Source organism: Zootoca vivipara, chromosome 15 (assembly GCF_965207765.1).
Source record: "Zootoca vivipara chromosome 15, rZooViv2.hap1.1, whole genome shotgun sequence".
NCBI classification, from domain to species: domain Eukaryota; kingdom Metazoa; phylum Chordata; class Lepidosauria; order Squamata; family Lacertidae; genus Zootoca; species Zootoca vivipara.
Window position 1 is genome coordinate 39,809,631 of NC_142598.1, and position 22,408 is coordinate 39,832,038.

Consider the following 22,408-nt stretch of genomic DNA (forward strand, 5'->3'; position numbering starts at 1 on the left):
CACTCCAGCAAAAGAAGGAATGTTGCACTTGACTGCTCCCAGTGGATTACATCCCACAGACCCCTAGGAGCTGGCACCTATGCCTGATCTAGATGTATAGCCCAGCCACACTTTAGCCTATGCAAACCTGGCTTGCAAACTTTTATCTACAATCACTAGCATGATGCCCAGCCCCACAATTAATGGAAGAGGGAATTAATTGTGCTGTGAGAGATGGTGGCTCTGCTTGATTCCACCCTCCATCAGCTTGCTTCTACTGCTTCTCAGTCAACAAAGAACTTCACCCACAAAGAGGGTCTTGCATGGGAACTGGAACTGAAGTAGGGGTGGGGAGGAATTAATTTCAGTTTCCACTTAAAGGCAATCTTACCTAAAACAAACAAAATAATAAGCAAAGCCCAAACAGAGCCATCCTTTCGTGGTAAGAATTCACTTGTACAACACCTTGCTTGTTAACCAGGTGAGGAAGAACCACATTTTGAATAGACCACAGAACCAAGGAGTGAATTCTGTCCTATTACAATAGCTATAATGCTGGGTCCCTAAATCTGGGTGTTGGACTTGGAAATAGTTTCCTTGGTTCTGTTGTTTATTCAAAAGGTGGTTATTCCTCACCTGGGTAACAAAAAAGGTGGTGTAGAGATGAATTCTTACCACACTTTGAAATTTGTACTTCTGCGAATTTTGCAATGTGGTTCTCCAGCCAAGTAATGTATACAAAAATCTATATACTAAACTATGCATTAAAATACATATATGTATGTTAAAAATAACATACAGCAATGTATTACATTAGGGGAAATTGCATTGCAAAAATTGTATATTGGGCAAAATAGCTTAAAGAAAGGTGTTTATTAAAATAAATTTGTGCTAAAATGCTGATGGCCTTTCGTGAGGACTTTAAACAAGAAATCACAAACTGATGTGTAAATACAGAGGACTGGATTTAAGATTGGAAAAATTAGGAGCTTGAGAGAAACTGAAATTGAAAGATTCATTCAACCCTAACCAGAAGTAGGTCCTATTGAATTCGGTGAGGCTCACTTGCAGGTAAGTAGTGTTAGGATTGTCGCCTAAATCCTTTGTTGGTTTCACATTGACAATAGCCCTGTTCAGATAGACGTCGCATTCATCCCCTCGGTGTCTGGACAGGAAGGTGGGACTGTGCTACAGGCCATTGCCACCAATGTTGCACATTCAACAAAATTTCTGAAGAGGGAAGCCTCTGCATTTACAACTTTGTGCACATAGGCTCCCCAACAGATAGGGAACCCTGTGTCTTCAAAATTCACACTGGCGTGGGCACTCTACAACAGATGTCCTGCTCACTGCATGGATGTCAGTGCTGGTGGTTTGGGCTGTAAGCATGTTCCATTCATTGTGTGCATGTGACCTAGGAAATTGCTTGAATAGCTCGACTGGGTCCAGCATCCGCTATAACGGTGCTTGCCCGCAGGCTGCATGGAAGGGGTTAGAGACTGAAGGCTTAGCACACTAGCCCTCAGGGCAGCCCTCTGATTGCTGACCATTGACTCAAAGACTTAGCTGGAAACCCCTCGGCCAGGAAAGAAACTGACAAAGGTACTTTGCCTTGAGATCGATCCCTTTCAGCTCCATCGCTGAGCACCCTGAGCATGGCACCACAATGTGGTGCAGCTGCTCTTGGTGTCTCAGGCAGAATCTAGTAGGTGCCTGTGACACTCACACCGCTGCCACATTCCACACTGCAGGAACTGCATTCTCCCAGCAGGAATATCTCGCCATTCGAATATTGCGGAAATGTGCCGCCCCTGAGAAAGATGCCTAGGCGCTGATCAACACACAACGTTGCAATGTGGCTTGGTTGCTTGCAGCAGTTTCTCCCACTTCCAAACGTGTCCACAGACCCGTAAAGGTGGGTGACCCCTGCTAAGGCACACTGAATCCATGGATTTCTTCCATTCATGTCATGCTGCGAATTCTTTCACCAGCTAAATAATTTTGTCCTTGTTAGGCAGTCAGGAGTGAAATACTGGCTGATGTAATTGTTCCAGCAACTGACATGGTTGTGCTTCGCTGCTGCTGCTGCTGTTGCTGCTGTTGCTAGAGAAATGCCAATATATCATAAGATGCATGCAGTGAGAAAGCTCGGATGCTCTGCCTTTTCCCTGACTGGCATCTTGTTTTGCAGGTGGGAAAGCACCCCGTGGACTGCCTGCTCTTCTTCTTGCGGAGGAGGCATTCAGAGCCGCACAATCTCTTGTGTTGAAGAGGACATCCAGGGGCTCATCAGCTCTGTGGAAGAATGGAAGTGCATGTACACTCCCAAGATGCCCATTGTCCAGCCTTGCAACATCTTCGATTGCCCCAAGTGGTTGGCCCAGGAGTGGTCTCCGGTAACCGCTTTCTTTAAATACGTGTATATTATATTGCAACATTGCTTACCCTCTCAGTTCTATGAAGCCCCTGTGATTCATTTCACGAACGTGCTCAACAAGGAATGAGCAAGGGGGAGGTTGCTATTATTCTGGAAAGGGGGGTACAGCCTCTCTTTAGACTACAGTGGCTGATGGCAGCAAGAGCTTAAATGCTCAGAAGTTAACAATGCAGAATCCCCCCCTGGAGGAACATACAGTGATACCTTGGTTTAAGAACAGTCTGCTTTAAAAACAGATTTGGTTTCCGCAAAACTGGAAATAGTATCTTGGTTTGGGAACTTAACCTCGATCTAAGAACGGAATCCAAACGGTGGAAGGGCACCGGCGGTGGGAGGCCTCCTTAGGGAAAGTACGCCTCGGTTTAAGAACAGTTCTGGTTTAAGAACGGATTTGGTCTCCGCAAAACCGGAAATAGTATCTTGGTTTGGGAACTTAACCTCGATCTAAGAACGGAATCCAAACAGTGGAAGGGCACCGGCGGTGGGAGGCCTCCTTAGGGAAAGTACGCCTCGGTTTAAGAACAGTTTTGGTTTAAGAACGGCTTCTGGAACAGATTAAGTTCGTAAACTGAGGTACCACAGTATTTGACCCCCCTGGAGAAGCACATTGAGATTCTGAGTTTGTAAAATAAATAAATAAATAAATCTGTGTTTATTGCTTGATTGGAGAGTTCTAGCTAACTTGCTTGCATCTCAGATGGAAAGGTGGGACCAAGCGTCCCTCTGGAGAAGAAGGAAGAGGAGGTGAGGTTAGGTCAGCAAACCCTAAGAGTACCAGTATAACACTGAAGGAATGTCAAGAGATCAGCACAGGAAAGGCAGTCTAGGAATCTTGGAGGTTGCTCTCTATCTTCCAATTCCATGCAAGTATATCAGCCCACAGTGGAAGCAGGACTGCACTTGGCACCTCCAACAGTCTCTATATCATTATCCGAGGCCACCTTTCTGTAGAGAGGCTCTGATCTCTCCCGGTATTCTTTAAAAAAATCCCCCACAGCTCGGAACTTGTGTGTTAGCTCATAAAATAGCCATTGTAAAAAGTTTGTAAATAGTTGAAGGCAGCTCAGTATAAAGAATAGAATGACTGCACATGCAAAAGACAGTGTAGATCAGTGATAGGTCATGCCCAGCCGACATGGCGAGTGGCTGGAGATGATGGGAGTTGTAGTCCAATGACACCTGGAGGGCAGCATGTTGGCACCTGTGCAGGTTTTGGAGGCACAGGACAATTTCAGTCATCGTGGTTGCCTCAGTATGCCTTGTCCATACAATAAATCAGTGGGAAAGTTACCTTTTCCCTGCCTAGTTACCTTGATTGCGAAATGAGTGGTGATTGCTATACAGGATTGGTTTATTGTGTAGGACGCTGACAAAGCCTTTGCTTTTATATTATGCTGAGGATAACGAGAACATAAAATCAAACTAAGGAGGGGTAGTTTTAAAATTGGGATGAAAGTTTAGGATACCGTAATACACATAGTGAAATGTATTCAGGCTGCAAATATAAGATCCTAGTGAGTTTCCTACGAGTAACCCAACAAAATCACCATGGGAGAACATTCATAAAGAATATCCTTCACTACATGTGGGTTTAAAATATAATTTAGAAAGTAGTTGAAGGAGCAGAGCCTACTGCATGTAGTTCACCGTTCCAAAAAAGCTTGACATCGCAATGATTACCACATAACATTAAGTGCTTTGCCTCTGCACTAAGCCTAAGTGACTACAAATAAAAGTGATGAAGTGTTAGTAAGTACAGCAACTTGTGGCTCAAGTCAAATAGCTGTTACTGAGATAGCGAGCAAGTGAATGAGAAGAAAGAAAGAAAGAAAGAAAGAAAGAAAGAAAGAAAGAAAGAAAGAAAGAAAGGGAGACGACCTATCTACCAAATAATTATGAACAATCCAAACCATCATATTCACTTGTTACTCCCTCTTAACTCAGAATGCCAGGCACACACAAAGCACACGTTGGGAACAATAAACCATTGCTTGTGGCCAGTGGCGTAGCATGGGTTGCAAGTGTCCGAGGCCACGAGGCATGGGGTGGGAGGGAGAGAAATGGATGGAGTATGCATGCACATTCAACTGCCTAACAGTGTCCACATCACCCAGCAGATCATAGCCGTAGAGATAAGAAAAGAAGCCATTCCATTGTCTGGAGAGGTCACTTGCTGGTTTGCATGGAGAAGCTGTTTTCAACGGAGCCCAACAATGGAAGCACACAGCTGTATTGAGGCAGCACCGGGTGCTGAAATTTTGCACCCCTAACAATTTTGTGCCCAGGGCAATCACCTCTGTGGGCCCCCCATGCAATGCCACCGTTAATGGCTAATTGGGATTAAGCAGCATTTCCCCCTGTTGCTCTTGCCCAGGTATGAGCAGAAGAAATAAGCCGTATGCACTTGGTTTGTTGTTACGCATAAACCAGAGTTGTGGTTTGCTTCTTCCTAACAAACCATTATCAGAAACCCAGGATGGGTAGATGGTGTTGTTCTGGTTCCGATTGCTAATTGTCCATATGGGCAAGCAGGATTAGAAAAGGAAGGCAGAGTTTGGCTATTCAGGAATATCCTTTTCTCATTGTTCTTCCTTTCAGTGCACAGTGACATGTGGTCAAGGCCTAAGATACCGAGTGGTTCTGTGCATTGATCACAGAGGGATGCATACCGGTGGCTGCACTGCTAAAACAAAGCCTCACATCAAGGAAGAATGCATTGTTCCCACTCCTTGCTACAAGCCAAAAGGTAAAACACAGGGCAGGGGGGGAAATCCTTGCCTGCTTTTCTCTCTCTCTCTCTCCCTCTAAATAAATGTACTCCCCACCACCCGAGTGGCAGGACATTTCCACCAGTAAGTCGGATGTCTGAGAGGTGATGCCTTAGGCTTAATTTTAGCCAAGTAGGAGAGCTGGGGGGGGGATTCACATCTGGCAACCAATGCACCCCTTGGGTTTCAGATAGTACATGGGTAAAAGGTAAGATAAAGGTAAAGGACCTCTGGTCAGTTAAGTCCAGTCAAAGGTGACTATGGGGTTGCAGCGCTCATCTAACTTTCAGGCCAAGGTACTCCACAGACAAATGTCGTGTGGCCAGCAGGACTAAACCGCTTCTGGAGCAACGGTATTGAAACAACAGGGACACCCTGGTGGAAACACTGTTTACCTTCCCGCCGCAGCGGTACCTATTTATCTACTATTTATCTATTTATCTACTTGCACTAGCGTGCTTTGGAACTGCTAGGTTGGCAGGAGCCGGGACAGAGCAATGGGAGCTCACCCCATCGCCGGGATTTGAATTGCCAACCTTCTGATCAGCAAGCCCAAGAGGCTCAGTGGTTTAGACCACAGCGCCACCCGTGTCCCAGTACATGGCTAGACAAGTCTAAAAAGCCCAGGACACAAATTTTCACAGCCCTCTGGCGGCTATAGTGGCTTATTTACCAGAAGTAGTATTTATTATAACATTGTTATTGTGTTTTTACACCTTGCTTCTGGGATTGCCTGCTTCAGATACTAAAGTAGAATCATAGAATCATAGAGTTTAAAAGGACCCCAAGAGTAATCTAGTTTGGCCAGCCATTTCAGTCTTTTCTGCCCCACCTCAGACAGCAGAATGCCTTGGGCTGGCCTTGAGGATTTGTAAACAGAATGCAACTTTATCTGTCTCTCCTCCTCTGACCCACCAAGGCATATACACGCCATATTTTACAGGCACCGCGCAGGCATCTGTACAGGAAAGCACCATCTGTGGGTTTGTTTTTGTTTTACAAGGCTGTACAGTTTTTTAAAAGGGCGAAAGAAAAGCAGTAAGGCCTGACTTTCCATTACCATAAAAATAAGTATATGGTGTATAAACAGAAATATCTCTTTACATATTAGAGTTAATGAACATGGTAAAATACAGATTAAGCTAAGAGCGGCATTTCCACATACATATATAACATCAAGTGGTACCACTAAATATATCTGAGTAGAAATCTGGCAAGTAATGGTCGGGGAGGAATCAGGGCATAATAACTTTATCATCCTCCTCCTCCTCTTGTCCTCATGTCCATAAATCTACTCCAGGAAAATTCATCACAGGAGATGTGAAATAGGATTACAGGTTATAGTCACTGTGTGTTGCCAGAATTGCAATGGATAGTTCAATAAATGTGGAAGACTGTATGAAAAATGTTGAATGCACAATCTGTTGGGGAGGTTATTGGTAGGGGAGGTTGTTGCTGTTGGTTTGTTTGTTTGTTTTTCTGCATCTTTATTTTAAAGCTTGTTGAGTGAATATCGTTTAGCCTGGTTGTGCATTTTTAAATGTTATATTTACACTTTATTACTACTTTGTCATGTTGTAGCTATGCATATTTTCATGTTGTAAGTCGCCTTGAGCATGATTTTAACTGTGGGAAGGAAGCATGGAAATAAAAGTATGTATGTAGTATTAATTTCCTGTTCTGCTCTGTGGCAGTCTTCTATGCCCGGAAGAAACCCTAGGGCCCTAAGCAGCAGTTAATGCCCTTCTTGAATCCTTAGGCTGGGTATACGTCCCTACAGTATATCCATCATCAAAAGATTTCATCTAAATTTTGTGCCTTGCAGCATCCGAAGCTTCACCCTCCCAGTCCATACACAAGCAGAAAGGGTTAATAGAGTTCACTCCAGATTGCATTCCCTGCATATATTAAATTCCACTTTTGAAGTTCTCTCAACCTTCAAGAGAAGGTTTTGGGGGGAAGTGCAACGAGCTATGGGTGGGAGGTTCAGAAAAGCTGTATTCCATATGGACCCAGGGCTCTTAATTCTAGGATTAAACACAAAACAGATTGGGCTCACTCAGAAACAACTGCATGTGTCGAATTGCCAGAATTGGAGGCTCTAATCAAAGCAATGTTGCTCATAAATAGCAACTATCTATAGCTGCTGTTTTTCTAGCTAGTTTGAATATGAGAACTGTAAAGTGTTGCTCAAGTGGTTTTGAAAGAAAAAAAGGGCCCATGGAGGGTTGTGCTGGGTCATGAATTTCAGGGAGGAAATGGTCATGTAGGCGGATCACATATTTCCAGCTGTAGCCTGCTGTAGTCAGAGAACTTGGGAGCAGCGCTGTAGCATCCAGTGATCTCCGCAGAGATCAGTAGTTTCCCGTGGAGTCTGGTGCGCTCTGGTTTACTCTAGCCAAATCCAGATTTATGTTCCCAAGGGAGTATATTTTGGCTCCTAAAGTGAGTCTTTTATTAGATACTTCTAATGTATATTTTTGGTACTGATTTTGGAGGGGAAGGGAGAGGTCGGGATATGGAGCAGCGCTGTTTTGTATCAAAAATGACAGGGAAAGTATTCAGCTCATTCTTTGAATTCACATAGTTGATGAACTGATAAGCTCGAACTGGAAAGGGCATCACTGAACTATTTTTGCATTTGTCTGTTTCTTCAACTATCACTCATCACATCTGGGTTTTCTTGAATGTCATAATAATCCATCAGAGTGGAGTGTGTGTGTGTGTGTGTGTGTGTGTGTGTGTGTGTGTGTGTATTCCAAGTTATTAAAGTAAGGTTGCAATACACACACATCTTTGACTAAGCAATGCAGGAATCTTCAGATCCGTTAACGTGAACTTGGGGCTATAAGGCATGTTAAAAGGGGCAGGGCGAAAGGTGTGCCCTTTGCATTTTTCGCTTCCTGCCACTGCTTACAATTGAAAACAAAATCTCATGTCTCCCAAAGGGGGAGATCCATGACTTCTGCGTCATGAAGCCCACACACCCCTCTGGCAGAAATGTGCAGAGCACACACACACACACAGAGAGAGCTATTGCAGACGTATTACTAAACCAATGTTTAGTGTAATGAAACTGAGCTTCAAGCTCGAGCCCCTTTGTCTCCTCCAACACATCTGCAAGGAGGTGTTTGAAAGCTCTAGCTTGCGTTTTAGATACAGCTGCATCTTAACCATAGTTTGGATTAACCAGAGTTTAGGATTTGGATCACCCACTAAACCAGGGTGGCTATCCTGTGACTCTCCAGGTGTTGTTGACCTCCTGTCACATCCCTGTTGACCGTGCTATCTGGGAATGGTAGGAGCTGCAGTTTTGCATTGTTTGCAAGTGGGGCCGCAGAGATTTACTGCATCCTTTCCCCAGAGAGACAGATTGTGCTCTCCACAAACACTGTGGTCATAATGACTAGTGTCTTGCTAGTATGAAATAAATGCAGCACACAGAAAATCTGTGGATTGATTTACCAAAAAAGAAAAAAAAGTGCATGATATTACATCGACATATTTCCCATTTACCTGTACTTATTCCCCCAGAAAAACTTCCTGTTGAAGCTAAATTGCCATGGTACAAGCAAGCCCAGGAACTGGAAGAAGGAGCAATAGTATCAGAAGAACCAACGTGAGTATGGTTTTCTGAAACTGTGATGAGGTCAGGAGTTGATCAGTGCTTTGAAACTGCATTTTACTTTAAGACTAAGTGTGGTGCATTTTGTTACATTCCGGAATAGAGTTAAAACCCCATTGAAGTTAGGATATTTTCCATACCCCATAATCCTTCCCATAACTTGAAAGTCTTCCTGGCTGATTTGTGTCTTCTTGCGAGGAGTTAAACCACAATTATCATGATGTAGCTCTTAACGACCGAGTAAGTTGATTCACAGAGGGCTTATTTTTATGACCCTCTAAGCTTGTAGCAGCTGAGGCTTTTAATCAAGTTGTGCTGATTTCCAGTTGTTGCCGAAGTGGTTTTGTGCCTGCTGGTTGAGTTTATTTGTTTTGGTTCGTGTAAACTGTTGAATAAGAGCTGACTCAAACTGTGGGTTGCGGAAGCAGTGCAAAACCCCTCGCATAACTGTACAGTTCAGGCTTCGCATTAGTTTGAAAGCTCGCACACAAACATCAAAGCTTGCCGCTTCCAGCCTTTGCTAGCTCAGAGCCAGCCTGGGTATCGCACTCATCACAGAAATGCCATGTTTACAGCAATTCATCTTGTGAACTCTGGCCATCGAACCAGAGATTTCCACACACCCTGAACACCCAAGGTTCATTGGGCGCTTTTACCAAATAATTTTACATTTCAGAAAATGGCTCTCACTTAAACATTTAGAGGTTCCCACCTTGAAATATGTGAAAGAAGAGAGTGCAAAATATGGTCTGAAGCTCAACATCAAAAAAAACCAAGATCATGGCCACTGGTCCCATCACCTCCTGGCAAATAGAAGGGGAAGAAATGGAGGCAGTGAGAGATTTTACTTTCTTGGGCTCCTTGATCACTGCAGATGGTGGCAGCAGTCACGAAATTAAAAGACGCCTGCTTCTTGGGAGAAAAGCCATGACAAACCTAGACAGCATCTTAAAAAGCAGAGACATCACCTTGCCGACAAAGGTCCGTATAGTTAAAGCTATGGTTTCCCCAGTAGTGATGTATGGAAGTGAGAGCTGGACCATAAAGAAGGCTGATCGCCAAAGAATTGATGCTTTTGAATTATGGTGCTGGAGGAGACTCTTGAGAGTCCCATGGACTGCAAGAAGATCAAACCTATCCATTCTTAAGGAAATCAGCCCTGAGTGCTCCCTGGAAGGACAGATCCTGAAGCTGAGGCTCCAATACTTTGGCCACCTCATGAGAAGAGAAGAATCCTTGGAAAAGACCTTGATGTTGGGAAAGCTGGAGGGCACAAGGAGAAAGGGACGTCAGAGGACAAGATGGTTGGGCAGTGTTCTCGAAGATACGAACATGAGTTTGACCAAACTGCGGGAGGCGGTGGAAGACAGGAGTGCCTGGCGTGCTCTGGTCCAGGGGGTCACAAAGAGTCGGACACGACTAAACGACTAAACAACAACAACCTTGAAATATGACATTTTACTTACTACATTTTTCTGTGTATAAGACGCCCCCGTGTATAAGATGCCCCCTATTTTGGAGGAGTACGTTTTAAGAAAATGGGGGGAAATGGCCCAGAGTTGTTGAGCTTTTGGGGGAGGGGAATGCCGAAAATCACTCACCCGACTCACAAACACCAGAAATCCCCCGCCCAATTGTCGTGGAAGAAGTCGATCCAAAACAGCCCTTGCCACAGCCACAGTCACCAGTGACAAGCTGATGCTCACGGCTGAAACAAATCACCCGTTCCCCCCCCCCTCTGCACTATCCCTGTATAAAAACCCTGATTTTTAACATTCTTTTTGTGGGGGGGGGGAAACAACACCCTCCTCTTATACATGGAAAAGTACAGTAATCAAACATTAAAAACTAAAGAATGTTACTGATTTGCCAAGCTAAAATATTACAATTTACCCAGGGTGGGGATTAAAGAACAAGCCCTGTAAGACTTTCTTATAAGGTCCCCTTCCATTCCTACTGTATTGAAATGGGAAGTGGTTTCTCACGGGATGCTGATAAATGCCAAATTAGACATGAAGTATATTTTTTCTTTTTTAAAAAAGCAGCCACAGGGGAGAAGGGCCACCTAAGCATTTTCCTCGATGCTACTTTTTCAGCCACTGTCACCTTTTCTGAAAACTGCCGCTACTGTGAAAGGGACAACTTAGGCCAGCCCTAATATTAGGCAGCGGAAGGCAACCGACTCTGTTGCCACTTCTCCCTCCTGTGGCCCCTAATCTGGACAGCTGTCCCAGATGTGGCGCAGGATTGCACTCCTATCATCAGCGTTGAAGTAAAATTCATACATCAGCCCAGTTGGGTTCTGAACATTAGGATGGAGTGCCATCTTCTCCTTCGCCTCAGGCAGCCAAATGTCTTGAGCCGGCCCTAGGATTGGGGGGGGGGGATTAACGTCTTCCTCATGGTGTCAGAAAGGCAGCAGGATTTCTGCAAGCTGCTTCAGCTATCCTTTAGACTCTGAACCTTTAACATTCCAAAACACATTTAGCTGAAACATAGCTAGCCTTCCTGGAGACAATTTTTGGTTTTGATTGATGTTAGAGCCATATTTTCACCTCATAAAATTTGTCTTTGAGATAGTAAAGCTGCTATGCTGGCATGGCTGACCTGAAATCGCGTGAATTTTAATTGAAGCCGTGGGGAACAGTGAGGAAATATACAATATTATACTCAAGATCACAGTTATGTTTATATTTATATGTATTGTATGTAAATATATATTTGTCAGCTGTTACATGTTACTTCAGAGCTATTATATGTTTCATATGTGCCTTTTGTTCATTTATAGCCAAGTGCCAAATACACGTTTGAATCTGTTTTTATTTATTTTAATTTGGAATCCCGGGTTTTGGATTTCTGCAGTTTTCTGTCTACTAGTAAACCACTTTTCTAAATACTTATTTAACAAACTATAATTACCCTTCAGTTGTATAATGGGAATTGGGCAGTGTCAGGAGTGGGGGGGGGGTTGTCAAACAGGGATCACGTTGCTTACACTGGAAAGGGATGATTTGAATCCTAGCCCATATTTCTGCTGCAGAGCACTAAAAAAATAAGCTGAAAGAAGCCACAACTCCAGAAGAAGTCATGATCATGGACTTATTGACAAAAGTCTGGATCTGAATGTTGAGAATTAATGTTGGCGTTGCTTCGTGAGGGGGGGGGGGACCTCCCCAAAGGCTTGGTGTTGAATAGCTATTGCATTCTTTTAAAAATGACAGCACAACAGATTTCTGAATAGTGGTACAAATGGATTTTTGTAAGGAGTCTGGGATAAGGTAGAATAGAAAATACGGAATATAATTATAAAGTATTTTGGACAAACGGCAAAGGCCATGATGGAAGGAATTATATACGGCCTTGGACTGGGGGGGAAACGAAAGGAATCCAAGAACTTAAGCAGAGATTTTATTTGTACTTATCATCACCTTTTTATTCAGCAGATCTGTTTGCTTTACAGAGTTGTTTCCCCAGCTGTAAAATGGAGAAACGGCTCTGTAAAATAACATCACAATGTTTGGTTCCAGTTGTGTATTTATCCTAGGTAGGTTATATAGTGTGGCGTGTAGCAGCAATGGTGTTCTATTCTCTTTCGCTGTCCTTATCTGGACGTAAGGAACATGGGTGTACGGTGGGGGGAGCACAGGGGCAGTTGCCCCAGGTGCAAAATTGGTAGGGCCACAAAATTTCAACACCCGGTGATGCCTCAGTGCAGCTGTGCACTTTTCATTGCTGAGCTCCATTGAAATATTATTATTAATAATAATAATAACAATGGCGTGCTCTGGTCTCTGGGGTCACGAAGAGTTGGACACGAATAAACGACTAAACAACAGCAGCAACAATAATATGCCACTCTGGGCAGCTCCCATCAAAGTATTAAAAGCACAATAAAATACAGTGGTACCTCTGGTTGCGGATGGGATCCGTTCCGGAGCTCTGGTCGGATCCCGAGGTTTCCGCAATCAGAGGTTCCTGTTCTGCACATGCACGAGGCACGGTAGAGTGCTTCTGCACATGCTCCGAAACCCGGGGAAATACTTCCGGGTTTGCCGCATGTGTATCCCAAAGGATACGTAACCAGAGGTGCACGTAAGTAGAGGTACCGCTGTATCAGAAACTTCCTTGAACATAGCTTCTCCATGCGAACCAGGAAGTGACCTCTCCAGGCAACAGAACAACTCCTCTTTTCCTATCTCTACAGCCGCAATCTCCTGGGTGATGAGGACACCGTTACGCAGCTGAATGTGCATGCGTATTCCTCCCGTTTCCCTCCATTTCACAGATCCCCTCCACACAGCTCTGGGCACTGGCAACCCATGCTATGCCACTGTGTAGGAGTAACGTAGAGGGTCTTGTTTGGTTAGCAGGGGGATCTTTCTGGGCATGGGAAATGCCAATCGCCAGCCATCAAAAGGAACCTTGCTCTGGAAGGCTGGGTGCAACACTTCTTCCTCTCTCCAGTCCCACAAATACAAGAAAGAATGGAATAAGAAACTGCCACTGCCACTCAGCACACTTTATTCATCTAGCTGAGATAAACTAGTCGCTTTCCATCTGCCTGAACTAGATAGGATATCCTCCTCTATCATAAAACAAATTTCAGAGGGCTAAATTCACTGCACCTCTGGCCCACCCTGCAATTGTGAAAACAGCCCTTTTTGACAAGCCGAAACACAAACCTACTGTCTGCTAACCTCCCAAAGGCAACAAAATCTTATGAGAATGATCAGTAATATGATCTCTATGGAGAACAGCTAAACTGAGGGTTGACTCTATTGCCAATTACTATTAGAAATGAGACAGATGACTCGTATTAAAATTTCTCCATAGAGTTCTGTACTGGAAGGATCTTAATCCTCTAACTTAGCCCTACTTTAAGTGAAGATTAAAGCATGCCTCCTAACAACATTTCTTAGACTCTTTGGCTGCAATCGTATGTGCAGTTACTAGTGAAAACAGTGACACTTGCTTCTGAGTAAACATATAAGATTGCTCTGTTAATGCCGGTACATTGAATAGATTGGGCGCCACAATTCAAGAAGGATGTTGACAAGCTGCAACGTATGCAGGGGAGGGCGACTAAGATGATGAAGGGTCTGGAAACCAAGCCTGATGAGGAACAGTTGAAGGAGTATGTTTAGCCTGGAAAAGAGGAGACTGAGAGGAGAGATGATAGCCACCTGCAAATATCTAAAGGGCTGTCAAATGGAAGATGGAGGAAGCTTGTTTTCTCCTGAGAAAGCCAGTGTGGTGTAGTGGTTAAGAGCGGTAAACTCGTAATCTAGGGAAACAGGTTCGCGTCTCCACTCCTCCACATGCAGCTGCTGGGTGACCTTGGACAGGTCACACTTCTTTGAAGTCTCTCAGCCTCACTCACCTCACAGAGTGTTTGTTGTGGGGGAGGAAGAGAAAAGGAGATTGTTAGCCGCTTTGAGACTCCTTCGGATAGTGATAAAGCGGGATATCAAATCCAAACTCTTTTCTTCTTCTTCCTGCTCTGGAGACCAGGACTTGAACCAATGACTTCATGTTACAAGAAAGGAGATTCTGACCAAACATCAGGAAGAACTTTCTGACAGAAAGAGCGGTTCGACAGTGGAATGGTCTCCCTTGGAAGGTGGTCGACTCTCTTTCCTTGGGGGTTTTTAAGCAGAGGTCGGATGGCCATCTGTTATGGATGCTTTAGCTGAGATTCCCACACTGCAGGGGGTTGAAATAGATGACCCTTGGGGTCCCATCTAATTCTACAATTCTATGAATCTATGTCTAAGAGCTGTAGCATTATATCAGGGGGAGGGCAAGGAAAGGAAAATGAGGTGTCTTTGTTTTTCCTCGCCCCTCCTTCAATCCCATCTCCTGAGCGGTCTGGACAGTGCACTGTTCCGAGCTGAATGGAGCTCTGAACTTGAACCATCCCGGAAATGGAAATACACTGCAACATGATGTTGCAGCTCCCACTCATCAGTTTATAATCTCAACTGGGCTTGATGGACTCATGCATAGGTCCATCTATGGATGCAGGCAAGATGTTGCATGCAACTGCAGTTGCTAAAAGCACTATCTTAACCGGTATGAAAGCTCAGTACTGTGACACACTGTTTTCATTTTAAATTAGAGTAGCTCTTTTCCCAACCTGAAGTTCATTCCTAGGCATTAATATCTGACCTCTGTGTCGCTTTTTGAAAGGAATCCAGTAATTTAAGAAGAGGCCTAAAAGCACCATTCTGTTCAACAGAGCTGTTGACAACAGAGCTGTTTCTTCAGCTGTAAAATGGGAGTAATAATATATTTTGCAGTGTTGCGAATTGCCTGAGGCAATGCCTTATGATTCTAGATTGGAAAGTGTGTTCACTTAAACCTCAGCTAGGTCCTTTTAATCCTCCAGTGACCATATCCATATAATAAACACGCGGAAAAGAGAGACCCCCATTGATGGCATTATATACGGCCCTTTAGGTAGGAACTGTGCTCCCTGGAATGCTACCTTCAAAGGCAAATGTAGGAAATGTAGATGTAATTATAAAAGTAGCTGGAAACAATAAATTCCCCACTGAGTAAAACATAGTCATAAACTCCTTATGTCCTGTTCCTTGCCACTTTATCACATTGATGTTTAGGAAAGTATAGGATGCGAAAGAGACCGTTCAGAACTTGGCTAGCCTCATCCTTCCCTGATTTAATTGCCCACTACACAACCTGAAATGAGAGAGACACGGCCATCGTGGCTGAAAAAGTCAGGGGCCTGTTAGTTTTCACCTGACTTGTTTTGCTGGAGAGTTTGCAGAGTGGGGACGAGGTTTTTCTAAAAGATTTGCAACTCTTGAAAAACACTTTTGTATGTTAACACGATATCCAGCTTTTAACATTTTGCCATAAATAACCTGGTGTGAGTTGTAAAAATAAAAAAGCAAAGTTGGGGGGGGGGCTGTAATATCTGGACGCCAGATGGCACCGGCTAAGTGATGGGGCTGATTCAATAAGAAACAAAAGGAAATTCCTGACATGCATCTATTTGAATAGAACCCACAGGGAACAACATAGCTGCAGAAAGGCCAGTAGTATACAGTCACCCAATAATAATTCCTAAATGTTAAGCCAAGCTTGCTTAGTGCCAATCTTTTAGAGGTGAGGTTTTCTACCAAAAGGGTTTAAGGAACTAGACAGGTGATGTGTTTTCAGAAATGATGCCACAATTTTACCTGCATCTTAATGTACTTGTTCTGCGTGTTCATCTACGCGGAATTGCTCCAGTTAAGTAGCAACATAGCAAAAACATTTATTTATATGTTTGTTTGTTTGAATTAGTATACTGCCCTTCATCCCCTTCATGGATCAATGCCTTGTCGTGGCGAAGGGGCTTGAATAACTCAGAGAAGCTATGAGCTATGCCATGCAGGGCCACCCAAGATGGACAGGTCATAGTGGAGAGTTTTGACTAAACGTGATCCACCTGGAGAAGGAACTGGCAAGCCACTCCAGTATCCCTGCCAAGAAAACTCCATGGACAAAGACAACAGGCATATAAAAGTTATGACGCTGGAAGATGAGCCCCTCAGGTCGGAAGGCGTCCAACATGCTACTGAGGAAGAGCGGAGGACAAGTACAAGTAGATTCAGAGCTGATGAAGCGGCTGGGCCAAAGCCGAAAGGACGCTCAGTTGCGGATATGCCTGGAAGCGAAAGGAAAGTCCGATGCTGTAAAGAAAAATATTGCATAGGAACCTGGAATGTAAGAACCATGAATGGCGGTAAGCTGGATGTGGTCAAAAATGAGATGACAAGAATAAATATTGATATCCTGGGCATCAGTGAACTAAAATGGAAGGGAATGGGCGAATTCAGTTCGGATGACTATCATATCTACTACTGTGGGCAAGAATCCTGTAGCAGAAATGGAGTGGCCCTCATAGTCAACAAAAGAGTGGCAAAAGCTGTAATGGGATGCAATCTCAAAAATGACAGAATGATCTCAATAAGAATCCAAGGCAGACCTTTTAACATCACAGTAATCCAAGTTTATGCACCAACTACCGGTGCTGAAGAAAGTGAAATTGACCAATTCTATGAAGACCTACAACACCTTCTAGAAATGACACCAAAGAAGGATGTTCTTCTCATTACAGGGGATTGGAATGCTAAAGTAGGGAATCAAGAGATAAAAGGAACAACTGGCAAGTTTGGCCTTGGAGTTCAAAATGAAGCAGGGCAAAGGCTAATAGAGTTCTGTCAAGAGAACAAGCTGGTCATCACAAACACTCTCTTCCAACAACACAAGAGACGACTCTACACATGGATATCACCAAATGGGCAGCATCGAAATCAGATTGATTATATTCTCTGCAGCCAAAGATGGAGAAGCTCTATACAGTCAGCAAAAACAAGACCTGGAGCTGACTGTAACTCAGATCATCAGCTTCTTATAGCAAAATTCCAGCTTAAACTGAAGAAAGTAGGAAAAACCACTGGGCCAGTAAGATACAATCTGAATCAAATCCCTTATGAATACACAGTGGAAGTGAGGAACAGGTTTAAGGATTTAGATTTGGTGGACAGAGTGCCTGAAGAACTATGGATGGAGGCTCGTAACATTATACAGGAGGCAGCAACGAAAACCATCCCAAGGAAAAGGAAATGCAAGAAAGCAAAATGGCTGTCCAACGAGGCCTTACAAATAGCGGAGGAGAGGAGGCAAGCAAAATGCAAGGGAGATAGGGAAAGATACAGGAAACTGAATGCAGATTTCCAAAAAACAGCAAGGAGAGACAAGAGGGTCTTCTTAAATGAGCAATGCAAAGAAATAGAGGAAAACAATAGAATGGGGAAAACCAGAGATCTGTTCAAGAAAATTGGAGATATGAAAGGAACATTTCGTACAAAGATTACCATAATCAAGGACAAAAGTGGTAAGGACCTAACAGAAGCAGAAGACATCAAGAAGAGGTGGCAGGAATACACAGAGGAATTATACCAGAAAGATATGGAGGTCTCGTACACCCCAGATAGTGTGGTTGCTGACCTTGAGCCAGACATCTTGGAGAGTGAAGTCAAATGGGCCTTAGAAAGCACTGCTAATAACAAGGCCAGTGGAAGTGATGATATTCCAGCTGAACTATTTAAAATTTTAAAAGATGATGCTGTTAAGGTGCTACACCCAATATGCCAGCAAGTTTGGAAAACTCAGCAATGGCCAGAGGATTGGAGAAGATCAGTCTACATCCCAATTCCAAAGAAGGGCAGTGCCAAAGAATGCTCCAACTACCGCACAATTGCGCTCATTTCACACGCTAGCAAGGTTATGCTTAAAATTCTACAAGGCAGGCTTAGGCAGTATGTGGACCGAGAACTCCCAGAAGTGCAAGCTGGATTTCGAAAGGGCAGAGGAACCAGAGACCAAATAGCAAACATGCGCTGGATTATGGAGAAAGCTAGAGAGTTCCAGAAAAACGTCTACTTCTGCTTCATTGACTATGCAAAAGCCTTTGACTGTGTCGACCACAGCAAACTTTGGCAAGTTCTTAAAGAAATGGGAGTGCCTGATCACCTCATCTGTCTCCTGAGAAATCTCTATGTGGGACAAGAAGCTACAGTTAGAACTGGATATGGAACAACTGATTGGTTCAAAATTGGGAAAGGAGTACGACAAGGTTGTATATTGTCTCCCTGCTTATTTAACTTATATGCAGAATTCATCATGCGAAAGGCTGGACTAGATGAATCCCAAGCCGGAATTAAGATTGCCGGAAGAAATATCAACAACCTCAGATATGCAGATGACACAACCTTGATGGCAGAAAGCGAGGAGGAATTAAAGAACCTTTTAATGAGGGTGAAAGAGGAGAGCGCAAAATATGGTCTGAAGCTCAACATCAAAAAAACCAAGATCATGGCCACTGGTCCCATCACCTCCTGGCAAATAGAAGGGGAAGAAATGGAGGCAGTGAGAGATTTTACTTTCTTGGGCTCCTTGATCACTGCAGATGGTGACAGCAGTCACGAAATTAAAAGACGCCTGCTTCTTGGGAGAAAAGCAATGACAAACCTAGACAGCATCTTAAAAAGCAGAGACATCACCTTGCCGACAAAGGTCCGTATAGTTAAAGCTATGGTTTTCCCAGTAGTGATGTATGGAAGTGAGAGCTGGACCATAAAGAAGGCTGATCGCCGAAGAATTGATGCTTTTGAATTATGGTGCTGGAGGAGACTCTTGAGAGTCCCATGGACTGCAAGAAGATCAAACCTATCCATTCTTAAGGAAATCAGCCCTGAGTGCTCCCTGGAAGGACAGATCCTGAAGCTGAGGCTCCAATACTTTGGCCACCTCATGAGAAGAGAAGAATCCTTGGAAAAGACCCTGATGTTGGGAAAGATTGAGGGCACTAGGAGAAGGGGACGACAGAGGACAAGATGGTTGGACAGTGTTCTCGAAGCTACGAACATGAGTTTGACCAAACTGCGGGAGGCAGTGCAAGACAGGAGTGCCTGGCGTGCTATGGTCCATGGGGTCACGAAGAGTCGGACACGACTAAACGACTAAACAACAACAACAACAACTGCCCTTCATCCGAATATCAGTTCACAACATAGAAATACAAAATGAAAACACAAAATACATAATAAAACAGAAACAAACCAATAACGCGCCTCCCACAAAAACATTTAAAAGGCCATAGAATGTTAATCAGCCAAAAGCTACGGTTATAGAGAAAAGTTTTCACCTTGTGCCTAAGGATTTGAAATAAAGGAACCAGAGTGGCTAAAAGCTTATTATTTATTTATTTATTTCACAAACGGGGGCCACTGCAGAAAAGTCCCATTCTCATGTTGCCACCTTCCAGACATCTCATGGTGGAGGCACACAAAGAATGGCCTCAGGATCTGAATCGGTTCATATGGGGAGGGGGGGTCCTTGAGTTATTCCAGTCTTGAACCATTTAAGGCAGGGGTTGGCAAGGTTTACCTCGCCTGGGCCAATTCACTCCAGCAGAGATCCCTCCATGGGCCGGATCGCGTGGGTGTGTGAGCAATTTCCTGCGTCTGCGCAGACGCAATTTCTGGAGCCACAGAAGTGAGTCGCAGTGCTGCGCCAGTTTAGTGCAGCGCACAGGGACTCACTGAGTGAGCAGCTTGGTTCGGGGGCAGCTCGTGGGCCAGTTAAATGACCCCCGTGGGCCGCTTGTGGCCCATGGGCCTTATGTTGCCGACCCCTGATTTAAGGCTTTATAAGCCAAAACCAGCACTTGGAATTGGGCCTGGAAATTAATTGGAACTAGTGCATTTGGGCCAGGATCATTGTAATATACTCAAACCGTCTTGCTCCGGTGAACAGCCTGGCCGCTTAATTCTGTGCCATCTGAAGTTTCTGAGCTGTCTTCAGAGGCAGCCCAAGGTTACCAGAGCATAGACGACAGAAGTTAGGCTATTCCTGTCCAGATAGAGGCACAGCTGGGACACCACCTGAATAGAAACTGTTAGGCTTATGCCAGCCATGGCCATTATTATCATTGGGCCTGCTCCATGTTACAATGAGTTGAATGCAACATAATAATACATAAATGATATTAGAACAAAAAAACACAAATTGGTTTCAGTTGGAAACACTTTCAAAACTGATTTTTGAGTGCTGCGAATAATGCCAACTTTGCTTCAATCAAGAAATGTTAAATGTTGAGAGGAGCCAGGGTGCTGGTTTTCAAGAGTGTGGTTTGGAAAGCCCTGGGTCATTTAACTTCTGTTGTGTATTGAGCAGTTCGCTTGCTTTTAAGCAGTGTCTCTCAAACCCAGTTCTTCCTCTTCTTCCCCTCTTCTTCTTCTTAGTCTTCTTCTTCTTCTTCTTCTTCTTCTTCCTCTTCCTCTTCCTCCTCAACTTGGACATGGGAGACCAGGGTTCAAATTCCCACTGAGCCATGAAGCTCCCTGGGTGACCTCAGGCCTGTCCCTAGTTGTGGTGAGGTTACAATGGTGAGGAGAGCTATGAAGACCACCTTGAGCTCCTTGGAGGAAAGGTGTGATAGGGATGTAATGAATAAGATAACTTTTTTAAAAAAAAAATATGGTTCCGACTTCTTTTGTAGGGTTGTTACAAGCATTATAGCAATTCAGGATAACACTCCATGCATCTAACGAAGTCTTATTCTTCTTTGGCAATCACTCGTAGCCGAGTAAGATTGTCTTCCATAAACAGGATTTTAACAATGGGTCCGTAAGAGACTGTGGAAGCCAATTCTGGATGCACATGTTCTTCCACAGTGGGGACATTGGTTTCCAGGCAGGAGTTGATCCATGGTGTGGATTTGCCAAGCGTGCCTTCATCTTAGCACGTTTCTCCCTTTTGTCCTGAGTTCAAGTGTCTTCAAAGTCCATGATACCTTTGGTCAAGGCTGTTCTCCAACTGGAGCGCTTGCAGGCTAGTGTTTCCCAATTGCTAGTATTAATACTACAGTACATTTTTAAAGATTTGCCTTGAGACAGTCTTTAAACTGCAGGGAAACCAAAGTGCTTGTTTACAAAGCTATTGTACAACCAACCTTACTATATGCTTGTGAAACATGGACCACTTATAAACGCCATCTCCAACTCCTCGAAAGATTCCATCAACGGTGTCTCCAAAAAACCTAATGAAGTAGACTGCAATTGACAAAACCTTATGCCATAGTACACTTGTAGGTCTTTAAGGATGCCCCATGACTTTTTGCTGCGTAAAGGCTCTCATGACTGCCTCTCTGGAAATGGTTACAAGGAGATGATGTATCTGAAGCCTTTTGAACATTCCATATTTAGATGAAAGAGGAGATGAAAATTGGTTGTTAGAGGTGCCCTAGAGGATCTGAGGCTGTCAGCGAGGATGTTAGTTATGTATATATTGCTCTTGATATTATCTACAAATACTTTTTGCCTCTAGTTTTTGCACTGCTTTCTGTCAGCCAAAATATCTTTTTGGAGGTGTGTTTCCTATGGTTGCAGTCCACCGCGTTTTGAAACAGTTGGGAAAATTCCCTCTCAGCTGCCAGGGCATTGGATCAACTTATGCACTTTCTTCCTTTTGTCTTTCTCTGTTTCTCTTGCCACTGCTCTCTCAAAGCTTTGACTACAAACCACCCCACTTCGCTCTAGAGGATTTTAACGATAAATGAATGTGATTGTTCCATGCCAAAACGAAATTTGGACATTCTCACTGCTAATATCTGTTTAAAATAGCAGGGCCTCTTACGCTGTTGTTTTTATAAAAGAGGCGATCTTTATCTCAGGAGCAATCTTCCTTAACCGCAAATGTTGAATTTAAAGCATGTTCATTTTTATAAGTTAAAAGACCTTCCTGCCTGAAGGAAGAAGAGTTTATCAAACAATTGCGCAGAGCTTCACATCAAACAGGGACGTGATTTGGCATTTTATTTTGCAATTCAAGAATTTAATTTAAAACTTAGTTTTAATTAGGGACATTGTTTATGTGTTTGCTTTTAAAAAAAGGATTTGCTAGGCATGGTTATTTTTGTGTTAGCCATGGTCTGAAGATATATGCATTGTTAACAAATCTGGGTTTATCAGGCAGTTACTCCTCTAGTTGGTAACCCAAGATTACAACGCAGTTGGGGAGCTTGTA

At 43.8% G+C, this 22,408-nt stretch overlaps 1 protein-coding gene across 3 annotated transcripts in view; it reads left to right on the forward strand.

Annotated features, from left to right (window-relative positions):
* Positions 1-22,408, forward strand: part of ADAMTSL1 (ADAMTS like 1) — a 460,511-nt gene that overhangs the window by 333,374 nt on the left and 104,729 nt on the right. For all 3 annotated transcript variants that reach the window (XM_088659038.1, XM_088659040.1, XM_088659039.1), the window contains 3 exons: positions 2,171-2,375; positions 5,015-5,162; positions 8,719-8,803. In XM_088659038.1, the coding sequence (XP_088515164.1) occupies positions 2,171-2,375; positions 5,015-5,162; positions 8,719-8,803 (438 nt within the window). The remainder of the gene's footprint in view (positions 1-2,170; positions 2,376-5,014; positions 5,163-8,718; positions 8,804-22,408) is intronic.